The following is a 13,185-nucleotide window of genomic DNA, read 5'->3' on the forward strand; positions in this document are numbered from 1 at the left end:
GGGGGTTGAGACAATCATGTCTGCATGAGAAATCTAGAGTTGTTTGTTTCTTTTGAGATCATCGGAAATTCAGTTTACGGCAGGACTCGCCGGCGCTAACCCTCTTGGCGCAGCGGGCACACTTGCCTTCTTTGTTCCGTCGTACTTTTGCCTGTGTGTATGTACTCTGTATCTTGAGTTAACATGGCAGGAGATACTCCGTGCTGAGAATGTGTTATGAATGACCTCGAAAGACAAGATACCTTTTCAAGCAGCCATACCCCATAGCTATGTTCGAGAGACAGGAGATTTTACTAAAGACTTTGGTTTTAACATAGAAAATTTAATTGCAATTGGCAAGTGCCTAGGTCAGTTTTGCATTGCTTTTTTGCATGATCCCCCTACTTTGCTATACGTTCAGAATCAAACTGATAGACTTTGCTTGCACTGATATCACCAAGGAAAGATACAGCTCGGCATACCTCCGACTGCTATTGATAGTTTCCCTTTCTTGGCTAAACGCAAGCCAAAAAATAGTAGGATTTGACATGCGTACTTCGGAGAATCTCCGTCTGACCTGCAAGAAAGCGCATGCAAGATATGCGAAACAACTGAATCCCAGTTATTTACCCCGCAGTAGTGAGGGACACGATTCCTGACCCCAATTCATGAATTTAAGAAGAAAACGAGACCATCGACGGTCTTATTTGTTAGATGCAACTGATATGCCCCTCACCTTGAGTATAATGAGACAGGACTTGGAGGAAACTGCATTGGAACTAATTCTCTAAATCGTGAATTTCCAAGTAGTCGCAGGGCAAAATATGATATTGGAGCTGCTGCATACTTCGGCGTAATATCACCCGAGCTATCTAGAAACTATACAAGGATTTCGGAATACCCCAACTATGGAGATTGTGACGCATGTTGCCCTTAGCTCCACTAAGCGAAGCTGTGTTATACATCATTCAATCTCCCTGGCAGATGGTTTCCCCTCAAAGATGTGCCAACTTGCGTTGCTGCTTGGCAATCATGTCAAGCAAGATCTCCTCACTGCCACCACTCACAACCAAGACACGCACATCGCGGCTGATCTGCTCCACTCTCTGTCCTTGGCCTTGTCTAGAATACCCAAGACCGCCAAATACCTGCTGTGTCTCACGGGATATCTTTTCCAGGTTGTGTGCAGCCTGCACTTTCAGCATGGCAGCCAAAGGGGAGAAATCAAGAGACGGTAAGCGAACGGATCGGTATACTAGCTCCTCCACGTACGCTTGGGTTGGCTCGAGCAGGTTCGCCATTCGCGAGAATTTCTGGCGAATCACTTGGTTCTCGAAAAGAGGCTTGCCGAATGTCTCACGCTTCAAGGCATATCGATATGAGTCTTCGTAGGCGACGCGACCGAGTCGAAGGGCTGTGATACCAACCCACAGTCGCTCGTGGGCGAAGGCTTCATAGAAGATAGAATGGTCAGCCTAGGTATGTAGATCAGTCTTTGATACGGATACTCACTGGACATGATGATTTCAAAGCCCTGGTTCTCCTTGCCTAGCAAGTTCTCAGCGGGCACCAGGATTTCGTCAAACTCCATATAAGTTGATCCTAGTCACCCGCTTGGTTAGGCCTCGGACTTTGATAAGAGATATTGCAAGGGACTCTTACCGCTGGAGCTGACGCCGGAATTCTCAATCTTCCTTTTCGAAATCTTCTCGTTATCCAGAGGCACAATAAACACGGAGATACCCTTAGCACCCGCAGGACCAGTTCGCGCGGCTACCAGGCCATGGGTCGCCCAACGGCCTTGAGTCACCCATTTCTTCTCACCACTCAGAACATAATGCTTTCCATCCGGAGTTTTCTTAGCGATTGTCGTGAGACCGGCAACATCAGAGCCGACTTGAAAATCGTTAGTGATTGAGAATCTCGAATAGGTGATCGTAGACATTATCACTCACTCTGGGGCTCAGTTACACAGAGACAGTGACGTTGCTGTCCACGCAGAAGAGGAGCAAGATATTTTTCCTTCTGCAGTGGCGACCCATAGCGGTCGAGGGGGAGGGCCTCCGACGGTCGCGCCGCCGTTGATACCCCAGATAGTGCCCAAACAAGCACATCGAGCCATCTCATCGATGATCTGAAGAGTCATTATATATTTTTGGAATGCGTAATTTGAAGGTTACTATCGATGTAACTCACAATCGCATCGTGGAACTCGTCCCATTCTAGATCGAATCAATTCATGAACACTCAACTCATTGCAACGAAGTACTTACCATCCACACTCAACCCTGCGGGCAAGGTCACACCCTTTACATATTCCTTAGGGATTGGAAACGCTGAGGCTGCCAGAAAACCTAGAGATGCATGTCTCTTAAAAGCCTACATTGTGTGAGCATCAGCGATCACAGTGGTTGATATCATCGACTTACTGCCTCCGGAACCTCTGCATTTCTCTCCCATTCTTCAACATTTGGCGCGATCTCCCGATCAACGTACTCACGAACAAATCGTTGGAGCTTGTAATGACTTTCCTTGAAGTATGGGTGATCATGGCGACGGTGCCAGGCCGGGTCGGCGCCAGGAATTTCGGAAGTGAGTGCAGAGGCCATGTTCGAAATTAGAAGGAAATGAGACGAAATCAGATTTTGATTTACTTGAAGACTTTTTCAAACTCGACGATTTAAGATATACATATATCCTAAATCTTGCATGTAGAAGACATTCGGTCTCAATTGTTCTTACCGTGGATTCCGGGTACCGCCTCGGTAAATTTCCACGCGGCTGGAATATTCCGAACTATCAAGTAAGTCGTCGGTACCGGACCGAATGAAATAATAATTAGATCTACCTTAAAGACTTGAATGGTTTATTTCAGGTTTAATCTCATTTCAGAACAAACCTGCACACCGGTAATTAATCATGGCCAACACCCGCTTGAATCAGATACAGAGCCACCTCGGGCCAAATGATTTGGAAATCGATCCCACGCGGGTTGACGGCCAAGTTATAGTCATAACCGGTGCAGCTCAGGGTAGGAGTTGCCAAGTTTATCAAATTTGAAGAAGATATGATTCGTCTAATGAAATGACAACAGGCATTGGTCGATCGGCGGCCATTCTCCTTGCCCAAAAAGGAGCAAAGGTCGCGATCAACGATCTCGATGGTGAAAAAGCAGCAGACGTTGTCCGTGAAATTCGAGGCTTGGGACAAATTGCCGAGGCTTTCCCTGGAGATGCTCTAGATGAAAATTTTCCTGAGCAGTTGGTGACTCGAGTTTTGGCTAAATGGGGGAAGATCAATTGTCTTATCAATAATGCCGGTATGCCTACCTCACACAAGTTTTTGAGATAACAGTATGCTAAGCTTGTAATAGGATTCTGCCATGACAGCGCTATTCACAAAATGCCGGACGCCAAATTTGACATTGTGATGAAAATACACAACTATACTCCATTCCGCCTTTTGCGGGCTCTTTCCTCGCACTGGATGGACCCGGCATTCCGTGATATGCCCAAGAACATCGTCAATGTTTCTTCCACGTCCGGACTTCATGGCGCTATGGGTCAAATTAACTATGCAACAGCTAAAGCAGGAATCGTCGGACTTACAAAGACAGTGGCAGCCGAATGGGGCCGGTAAGTAACCTGAAATAAAGAACGCCATTCCTTGACCCACATGTTAACCTTGCTCTAGATACAACGTGCGAGCCAATGCCGTAGCATACGGATGGATTGACACTCGCATCACACGGCCTCCGACTGAATCAGAAGTGCTGAGTATTGGAGGGCAACAAATTAAGCCTGGCATCCCTATGAATGCCAAGAAATGGCGTGACATTTCTGACATACCCCTGGCTAGACCTGGTACAGCGGATGAGGCCGCCAGGGTCATGTTGTTTTTAGCGAGCCCACTTGCAGCCTATGTAACTGGAACTTGTATCGAGTGTACTGGAGGGCGATTCATGTAAATAGTTTACAAGTGATCAATTACGGGACGCCTGTGTAGCAGGATAAACCCACGTTTACATGTCAGAGCCTCGCGTTTGCAGTAGTAGGGGCAGTACCATATTCCAATGGTAGGGACAGTGTGATGGTATTTTGATGCCTAAATTCTGAGGTTTTACAAGATACCACCCAGTTAAATAAATACATAGTAAATATAGGTCACGTGCGAGGGATCGGTGTTCTGGTGCCTGAATTATACGGTTATGGAAATGATACATATTTATCACGCTGTGTCACGTGATACAAGAACATAGCCGACCAATGATATCGAATCAAGAGTTTGGTCTCGTAGTATATTACTCTGCTTCTCCGCAATTAAGTACAAGTTTTATGTGTGGAATATCTATCTCATGGTAATAACTAAGACACAAAAGGAGCGTAGAATGGGGCTTTCTTCCTAATGTAGAATTAATTTGGTATATATAACATTCTTTCATCCATTCTCACACAACAGGTGGGCTTGTGGTTTAGTGGTATAATACTCCCTTAGCATGGGAGTGGTCCGGGGTTCGATTCCCCGCGAGTCCAACTTTTTGCAGCATTTGCTGCTACACACACCATGGATGAATTGCGGCGCATAAGCTTGAATTCTTTTTTTTTTTTTTTTTCGACCACCAACATAATTACTATAATCTCTCAACTTTGCACTTCCTACATCATAAAGCAGATTCTATTCAGATTGATAGAAGTTGAAACACAGTTTACCACCTGAAAGGGCCACGGCGAGGTCCACCTGTCCACCCTCCCAGCTTTGAATAATATATATCCGCAGGATCAGCACCACTTTTTTTACGCAAGGTCTAACACGACATATCTTTTTTTGCGCATACCTATATGTAAGAATACCATTCACATGTTCCGACCTAGTAATTTCGGTCTTCTACCCGCGGAATTTTAAACCTTTCCGACCGTCGGCGATTTCTCGTGGTCCATAAAATTTCCGAGTCTGGCCGCGGTCATCTCTCCGATGGTAGATGTGTAGTCAAAAAGAACAAACTCCATACCTAGTACAGTCACAGGATTCAAATAATACTGCATTGATTTTTTGAATATTACCAGTGCTCAGTTTTTCCTTTCTTTCAGTGACCCGTATCATAAAAATGTCGATCCATTATTCCCCGACTTGGACGGCCATTCCAGACAATCTATCAATTTCCCAATTGATGCAACATGGGGTCGAAAACACTCACCTAGAGAAGATCATCTACGAGGAGGCAATTACTGGAAAGACAGTCACCTATGGACTCTTTCATCGTCAAATTCGCCAGACGGCATATAATTTGCGACAAGCGATATCCCTGAGGCCGGGAGATGTCGTGTCCATTTCTGCCTCGAGCTGCATCGATTACATTTTGACAGCCCATGCTGTCTGGTGGGCTGGTGGTGTTGTGAGCGCAATCAATAATAGTCTACACGTCGATGAAATCGTTCACGCCTTAGATCTCATCAAACCGAGATACTTCATAGTCGATAGTACGCTGTACGGCAAAATCCCTGCTATCACGAAAGCTTCACACCACGCGCGTTCACAAAATGAGATGGCAATCTTCACTATTGGTAGCGAGGCCAGTACGAACTGGCCACCACTTCCTATTGTCAATTTGCCCTCGAAGGAGAAAGGACTGGAACTACACAATCCTATCCGCGCGAATACATTCGATGCAAGAAAGACCTGCGCAGCAATCTTGCTTTCGAGTGGCACGACAGGGGCATCCAAGGCAGTGATGTTATCACACCATAATCTCGTTGCCGCTTGTTTTCAGCTACGGAGTGACAATCCTCAAAATTGGCGGGGATCCCAAAGAGAGATTTTCTTCCCGCCGTTGTCTCATGTATATGCGCTTTACGTCTGTTTCACTATGAATCTTTGGTTGGGATCTTATGTCTGTTTGATGCCTCGATTTGATCTAGAGCTCTACTGCCGCCTGATGCAAGATCGTTCAGCCACACTGGCAAGAATCGTCCCTGCCGTTGCCAGGATGCTGGGTGAGAGCCCAGTTGTCGGTAAATACCAATATCCAAAGTTGGAGTATTTCAGTTGTTCTGCTGCTCCATTACATGTGTGTGATGCGCCAATGCGAAGAATACTTTTTAGCACGAAATACTGATTCTTGGTTCAATCAAATAGGAAGAGACAGCGGCGAAGCTGCGCAAAGCGTTTCCCCGCGCTGCATTATGTCAAAGTGAGCACAACCTCAGTGCCTACTGTCTTTTTGATACGCCTCTGACAATTTTCTCTAGCTTACGGATGTACCGAGCTATCTGGACCATGCGTCCAGAGCGGTGTTCGCGACAAAGAAATGCCCCTTTCTGCTTCAGGTACTGTGATCGCAAATTGCGAGATCCGGTTTGTAGATCTTGACGGGAAAGACGTCGGAGCCCGAGGGCCCGGTGAGATTCTCTGCAGGGCACCAAATGCAATGATGTGAGTGATTCAAAAAGAAATATCTCACGGCAAGACTGACGATACGACAGGGGATACAAGGACAATCCAGAGGAGACAGCAAAGACGATTTCAGAGCATGGGTGGCTACACACTGGTGATCTAGGCTATCTGGATGAGCAGGGGTATCTTTACATCTATGATCGACTGAAGGAAATGATTAAATACAAGGGGTATGTTTTTAGACCTTTCTCATGACCCTTCGAATCTAACAAGGCTGTAGATTTCAAGTCGCACCTTCGGAGCTCGAGAACATCATTATTCAACATCCTTCGGTACACGAGGCCGCGGTAGTTGGAATATGGAGTTCCAAGGAAGATACTGAAATCCCCCGAGCTTTTGTGAGTTTGAAGCCGGACCATGGAAGACGCACCGCGGACATCCAAGAAGAAATCGCTACATTCGTATCGACTAAAGTTTCCAACTACAAGAGGTTGAGAGGAGGCGTGGTGATCATTGATGCATTACCGAGAAATCCAACGGGCAAGCTGCTAAAGAAGAAGTTGAAGGAGTATGACGTGAAAGCGCAGCATGCCGGGGATAAATTGGCCTCGAAACTCTGATAAAGCAGGCTTTGTACCTACAGCCTCGAGTGACAATTTCATACCTAAGACATATAATCTTTAGAATCTTTTCCCTTGGTTTTGTAATCAGTGCCTAGAGAGATGAAACCAAATTGGCCGCTGTGAGATGAAATTGTTCATAGAGAAATGTTCTATTTATTAGACTTGCAGGAAACCTCTATTCACTCTCTAATAATTGGGGTCTGTGTTGAAGATAAGGGCTGCATGAGTAACTCCCAGTTAAAGTCTTCGAGGTCATTTAATCCATTCTCAGCAATCCATGCTGGCATGGACCTTGACAAAGAACTTGAATATCTCGAGTTGGGCGATTGAATCTCCATTCTCGCTTCCGAGGTGTCTTCAGGCAAGTAAATGTCGTCTTTGAAAATTTCACTGAAGTCTGGTAAATTTTCAGGGGCCTGCAATAGCTCTTCCCAAACATTCTTGGAAAGAACATCACTCAGAGACTCGTAGGCTCTAGAGGCAGCGCCGATACTCAACGAGAGATCATGGAGTAGTCTTCTCGCAGTTTCTTTGACACTATCAAGATGACACGCCTCCACCACTGGGGATTCTTGCCGCCTCTCAATCTCGATCCAATATAGACTCTCTACCAGTGCAGAGGTCAAAAAGTAGCCACTAGGTTTGTGACTGCCGAATGTATCGGTGTAGGATTGGACCGCGTCGACCATGCCTTTGCACAGAGAAATACATGACTCTCGACGCTGTCGCTCATACTTCTCGGATGGTAGGTGGCTATGTCTGATACTGAGACGAAGAAATGTGAACCTCTGATGATTGGTGTTAGTACAAAATAAATAAGGGGAGAGCAAGGTTTCAAGTGAAATTTCTTTTGTGAATTCTTACCAGGAAAACGAGAAGTCGCCGCCGGATTTGAGTCTCATCGTTCGCTTTCATGTGCTCCAAAGCCATTTGGGAGTCCCAGAGAAGACTATCAGGAAGACGACGATAAGCCAGCATGATTTTGGTATCTGTCAACTCCACTTCATCAAAGTCAACCTGTTTCACCGAAGCTCGTGGAGAGAAAAAGTTATCCCAGATGTAAGACCACAAATGGCTGTAGTTGATCATGCTTTGGAGCATTTCATGATGATCGTGTAACCCATCTTCGGTTCCATCTTCAACGTACTCCCTGACACCACACTCGTTCTCTCGAACAGAGTACGATATACCGATTTTCTGGGTGATTCTTTTGTCGAGGAAATACAATGTCCACCAAAGAGACTGCCGACAAGCAATCTCGTCTTCCGTGTTTTCAGGCCATCGCTTTTGGTTGTTCAGCTCTAGACAACGAGCAATGTTAAAAGCTTGAGAAGCACTCTGCAAAGCTGTGTGGAGCTTTTCAGCGGCCAGGAAAAAGGATGCTGCGATAGTGTGGTATATCATGGTCTCCAAGTCGTTATCATGGAGCATCCCAAAAGACTCCATCAAACTCAGCCCTTGGCAATAGGACTGAGACCCGGGCGCAAAGTCAGTAGTAGTGTACACTTCGTCCATGAGGTCCGCGTAAGCCAACATATTGAATAGAATGGCAATCTTCTTGCAATTTGCCGTGGTGACGACGCATTGACTTGATTCGCTACCCCTTGTCATCGAGCTTATGGCGATCGATAATCTGTCACGAACTTTTTCACTGCGCAAAAAGGGCCAAAAACATCCAAATTCCTGCAAAAATGCTTCCACGCGGGACCATAGTATAGAGCACTCGGGTAACTGAACAATCTTCGTGATTTTCGGCGACACTCGCTGTGATTGTGGTGTGTCTCTGCCTTTGCCGAGCTTCCGGAGGGCTCTGATCTGAGAACTCGTGGCAATACTGCTAGGACTGCTGGGGGATGTAGCCTTAGCAACAAAGGTGTCCGTTGTTTGGAAGATCGCAAAATAATATTGTGGGGAATGGGGCACCTCCGGCGATAGGAGACGACTATCGATTGCCGAGTTGGGAGTATCCATGGTAAGTAGGTTATTGGATGGCGAAGAAAGTTGAGAGAAAGGTTCAGCAGGGGACCTCTGCGATGCTCGCGTATTTTCATCGTCTACCTGATGGTGATTTTGACATAGTTCTTCCACTTTTCGCTGTAACCGAGCTAGCTGAGCTTTCATTGAAGCGGTTTGTTGTCTCTTCTTCGGTCGGGCATGTTTCGGAGAAAAAGGGTCACTGAATAAAGGATCTCAGTATCACATAAATGAAGAGACTTCAATCTTCAGAGTCTCCATACCCCATAAGGAACTCGGAATCGCGCTTCTTCGGCTTTCGGCCGCGAGGTTTGTATTCCTCAAACGCGCATTCAATGCCTCTTGTTTCGCAATTGGAGCATATTGGGCCCCCGGAGCACTGCGGCAGCTTTCATAAGCCAGAGTCACAACACACAAAGATCGAACTTATGGAAAGATACCTTTACTTTCCGTCTATGGCACTCGTGGCTTGAATTTCTAGGTTAGCAATTACCCTGGTCAAAGCGTTTTGGACGAAAAGGGTGATTACCAGGCATGTGGGGTATATTGGTCTCGTTTTGAGCGATCGGATCTAATATGTGACATTGTAGATTGTCTGATTCTGGAAGCAATATCTTCCAAAAACTTGGCCGGAGAGAAAAATACTGTGGGTTGTGAATATGATCGTAGTTCCGAAGATGCGGGGAAATGTCCGGGGGTGGAGCGTCGCCACTTGCCGGCAAGAATGCCGAAGTGTTCGGCTATGATGTAGTTGAGGTTGCCGCCCAGAGTTCGGACCCGGAGTATCAAATGTGCCAGTGTTGATTGCACCTCGTTGTTTGCTCACGATCGATGGATGAGATTCAATGCTACATTGAGGTTTTCCTCTCAGGACAAATAGCAGACATGGCTGCTAAGACTCATTCTTCCTGAATTGGGGAACGCACTTCACGCCGCCCATGAGTATCTTTTGTCAAAATCTTTTATCATTTACCCCCATAGAGACTTAGAGAGTCATGTCAGGATTGAATACATCGGTAGTAGAGGTTGAATCTTGCAAAATTTCCCAGGTGGTCGTTGTGTGACCTCGAAATCTCTGTGGACAAGCAGGTTATACACAGTTCTTAGCCCTGCCTCATCATTTGCACAAGTTATAAATTGGCTCTGGTTATTTCCATCATTATTGCTCTATTCTCAACTTTATCCTTGGATCCATGCTGACAAAACTAGAAACTTTCTAGAAATATGTGCCCAGCCACAGTAGTAAGTCACTTGAACTGTCATTTCTCCAAGTTAGGTAAATATCGAAGATGATCTAATTGCGGCTCAGTTCCGAGCCACATCTCCCACTGAGCGTGAAGTTGGGCTCACAAAATCGACTTGACTATTCCCAGCAACATGTGGCCAATGCATTCGTATCGGCTAGTGTCCCGTTCCATTGGTCAAAGGATCAAGTTCCGTTTCTACTAGATTCGTCCAGCAATGGCCTTCTTTGGAAAGGTCCGCTTTTCTTTTTGGAACATATAGAGAAGCATATTAAATCTCGGAATCTTCCATCCGGTACCTCTGCTATGAGCCCAGCTTATGCTTGGCGCCATACCCTCTCTGCTTATGTGGTCTGGCCTTGGCGATTCCCGCACTTTACCGCAACATCGTATCGCCCAACGCCATCCAGATCCTGTCAGCTTCATTGGGTAAATGGACATGTAAGATTTGAGCGCCACCCGATAATTCCGATCAATCTTTTACCCACTCTACCGATTAAGTCCCATATGGATGTTCAGGACCCTGATGACGTGATCCCCCAGATTTGGCATTTGCATAAAGATGCCAAGCCCAACGCGCATTTAACTAACCCTAATCTAGTACTCAGACTCGACGACCTTATGTTCATGCTGCACGAACATGGCTCATTCTCCGAATAACTCTTTGAGAAAGTGCACTAAAATACGAGACCAATATCAAGAAAGTCTTTATCGAGGCCCGGTGTCTGGTTCCGTGCCCGTTCGGTTTCCTGATTAGCAAGGTTAGGGCACTAGAATCCCAACCAGGTGGTCTGCATCTAATTGCTTACTTGCATTAATGAAAGTCCATGGTTAAAAAGGGATACTGTTGTTGCTAGTACCGTTAGGCAGCGTTGGAATTCAGTGTATAAAACAAATCTAGTTTTCCATTTCAGACTTGTTGCTTGAAATCGAAAAAATCATTCTTGTCCCTGAAAATCCTTCTCCGGATTCTTTGAAACCAATTGGGATTCTTGGTTTCGGGAAATCATGCTTCTTCGCATAGCGGCCGTAATGGCAGCCCTCTCGGGCCTTGCTCCTGGTGCTTTAGCATCTCACGCTTCCCCATGTACTACGAAGACCTTCAAGTCGCTTAAACTCAAAGGCGTCGACATCAGGTCTCTCGATGTGAATGCTGTCCACAATCTTTCTACCAGCGGTCGCAACGCCACTGGCGGTGTAGGTGTTATTCCTGACATACCTGGTACCCCAGCGCCGACCGTGGATATCTGTTTGATCACGATCACCTATACACACCGCGGCCAGGGAGACGTCGTAAACACGTACATAGGGCTGCCCCTCGATGCCAAAGACTGGAACTCCCGATTCGTGATGGACGGTGGTGGTGCCTGGTATGCTGGTGGTGAGGCCGAGGTTCTCGCACCGGTCCTGGCAGGATACGCATCCTCTTCTACAGATGGAGGACATGACAATACCGCTGCGACGGGGGATTGGGCATTGACCAAGGACGGACATATCGACTGGCCTAATGTTTGGGACTTTTCATCCGTCGCCATCGCAGAGGCAGCCGTGCTTGGAAAAGCGGCTACAAAACTGTATTACGGATGCGAGCCGGAATATTCTTACTGGCATGGCTGCTCCACTGGTGGTCGTCAAGGACATGCCATGGCCCAGCAATATCCCGAACTTTTTGATGGAATTGTGGGTGGTGCTCCAGCAGTCAACTGGGACAAGTTTGCTATCGCTGGATGGTGGGGTCCCTTGACAGCTCAGATTCTTGGTAAGTGACACATTTTCTTTTTCCGTGTTAAGGTTATGAGACCTATTTGCTAGTGGAACTACGCGTTTGGGGAGATTCCGTGATGCATCACACTCTACTCTTCTCGACTGTTTTTTTCTCTATCTCGTGCGCACAATTCGGATTGCTTGAACAACTTCTAATTTGAATACAGATGTACGACCGCCAACTTGTGTCCTCGACGCGTTCACCAACGCGGCCATTGAAGCATGCGATGAGCTCGACGGCGTGAAAGATGGAATTATTGCCTTGCCAGGGCAATGTCATTTCCAAGCCTCATCCCTGATTGGACAAAAGGTCCAATGTATCGATCCTAGTGGCGAAGTCACAATCACCAAAAAGATGGCCGACCTCGTTGCTGCAGTCTGGGAAGGACCTCAATCAGAAGATGGACGTTTCGAGTGGTACGGCTTCCACTACGACTCCAACCTGGCGTCTATGATCGGTACAACATGCACCTCAATCGAAGATTGCACAATAATCCCATTCTCAGTTAGCGATGACTGGGTGAAGGTCTTCCTCGCTCGCGACGCCTCCTTCAACACAAGCAGCCTCACCCTCCAAGACTACGACCGTCTCTTCCGCCAATCAATTCACCAATTCTCATCTGTGATTGGAACTGGGAATGCGGATCTCAGGAAGATGAAGCGGGCAGGGACGAAGATGATCGCATGGCATGGTATGCAGGACCAGCTTGTGCCCACGAACGGCACGGTGGACTACTACAACCGGGTCCTTGAGCTGGATCCCCACGCTGCAGACTATTACCGGTTCTTCTTGGCTCCCGGAGTGACCCATTGCGGGTTTGGTCCCGGCTTTGACCCGGCTCAGACTGTCTTCGGGACTCTCCAGGCGTGGGTTGAGAATGGTACTGTACCGGACCACCTTGAAGGCATCGCTGTCGCGGTGGCACCTTCGAATACCTCGGCTACACGTACGGCATACTTGTGTCCGTATCCCGAGGTCTTCACCTATACTGGTGGAAACCCCAATGATGCTTCGTCTTTCACTTGTGTCAAATAGATGAATTGTAAGTAGCAAGTAGCGGGGAGAGGAGTCACAACGCTACGTGGGTGTTCTATTTCAAGAAGCTCCCCTAGGACTGTCAAATATAATGATACGTGATGTCCACTATGGAGATCTCCGTACAACCGCCGTTTGTTTCCTTTGTTGAGGCCCTATATAAGAGACACCCTCT

The 13,185-nt window shown here is 46.8% G+C and overlaps 5 protein-coding genes across 5 annotated transcripts; 3 read left to right on the top strand and 2 right to left on the bottom strand.

Annotated features, from left to right (window-relative positions):
• Nucleotides 1-974: 974 nt before the first annotated feature.
• Nucleotides 975-2,588, bottom strand: N7496_003566 (acyl-CoA dehydrogenase family protein; the record flags this gene model as incomplete). Its single annotated transcript, XM_056696497.1, has 7 exons — nucleotides 975-1,429; nucleotides 1,492-1,581; nucleotides 1,642-1,875; nucleotides 1,951-2,113; nucleotides 2,176-2,201; nucleotides 2,253-2,358; nucleotides 2,409-2,588. 7 exons carry the CDS (start codon nucleotides 2,586-2,588, stop codon nucleotides 975-977), a joined length of 1,254 nt encoding a protein of 417 aa, XP_056558709.1.
• A 310-nt stretch (nucleotides 2,589-2,898) lies between these two features.
• Nucleotides 2,899-3,946, top strand: N7496_003567 (SDR family NAD(P)-dependent oxidoreductase; the record flags this gene model as incomplete). The annotated part of the gene is made up of 4 exons (XM_056696498.1): nucleotides 2,899-3,010; nucleotides 3,074-3,298; nucleotides 3,353-3,614; nucleotides 3,673-3,946. The coding sequence occupies 4 exons, from the start codon at nucleotides 2,899-2,901 to the stop codon at nucleotides 3,944-3,946; spliced, it is 873 nt and encodes a 290-aa protein (XP_056558710.1).
• Nucleotides 3,947-5,146: 1,200 nt separating this feature from the next.
• On the top strand, nucleotides 5,147-6,989 carry N7496_003568 (uncharacterized protein; the record flags this gene model as incomplete). Its single annotated transcript, XM_056696499.1, has 5 exons — nucleotides 5,147-6,043; nucleotides 6,112-6,166; nucleotides 6,225-6,408; nucleotides 6,459-6,599; nucleotides 6,650-6,989. 5 exons carry the CDS (start codon nucleotides 5,147-5,149, stop codon nucleotides 6,987-6,989), a joined length of 1,617 nt encoding a protein of 538 aa, XP_056558711.1.
• Nucleotides 6,990-7,826: 837 nt separating this feature from the next.
• Nucleotides 7,827-8,963, bottom strand: N7496_003569 (fungal specific transcription factor domain-containing protein; the record flags this gene model as incomplete). The annotated part of the gene is made up of 1 exon (XM_056696500.1): nucleotides 7,827-8,963. The coding sequence occupies one exon, from the start codon at nucleotides 8,961-8,963 to the stop codon at nucleotides 7,827-7,829; it is 1,137 nt and encodes a 378-aa protein (XP_056558712.1).
• Nucleotides 8,964-11,242: 2,279 nt separating this feature from the next.
• On the top strand, nucleotides 11,243-13,010 carry N7496_003570 (uncharacterized protein; the record flags this gene model as incomplete). The annotated part of the gene is made up of 2 exons (XM_056696501.1): nucleotides 11,243-11,969; nucleotides 12,142-13,010. The coding sequence occupies 2 exons, from the start codon at nucleotides 11,243-11,245 to the stop codon at nucleotides 13,008-13,010; spliced, it is 1,596 nt and encodes a 531-aa protein (XP_056558713.1).
• Between the last annotated feature and the right edge of the window lie 175 nt (nucleotides 13,011-13,185).

The sequence above is a fragment of the Penicillium cataractarum genome, assembly GCF_028827025.1.
Source record: "Penicillium cataractarum strain IBT 29864 chromosome Unknown utg000002l, whole genome shotgun sequence".
NCBI classification, from domain to species: Eukaryota; Fungi; Ascomycota; class Eurotiomycetes; order Eurotiales; family Aspergillaceae; genus Penicillium; species Penicillium cataractarum.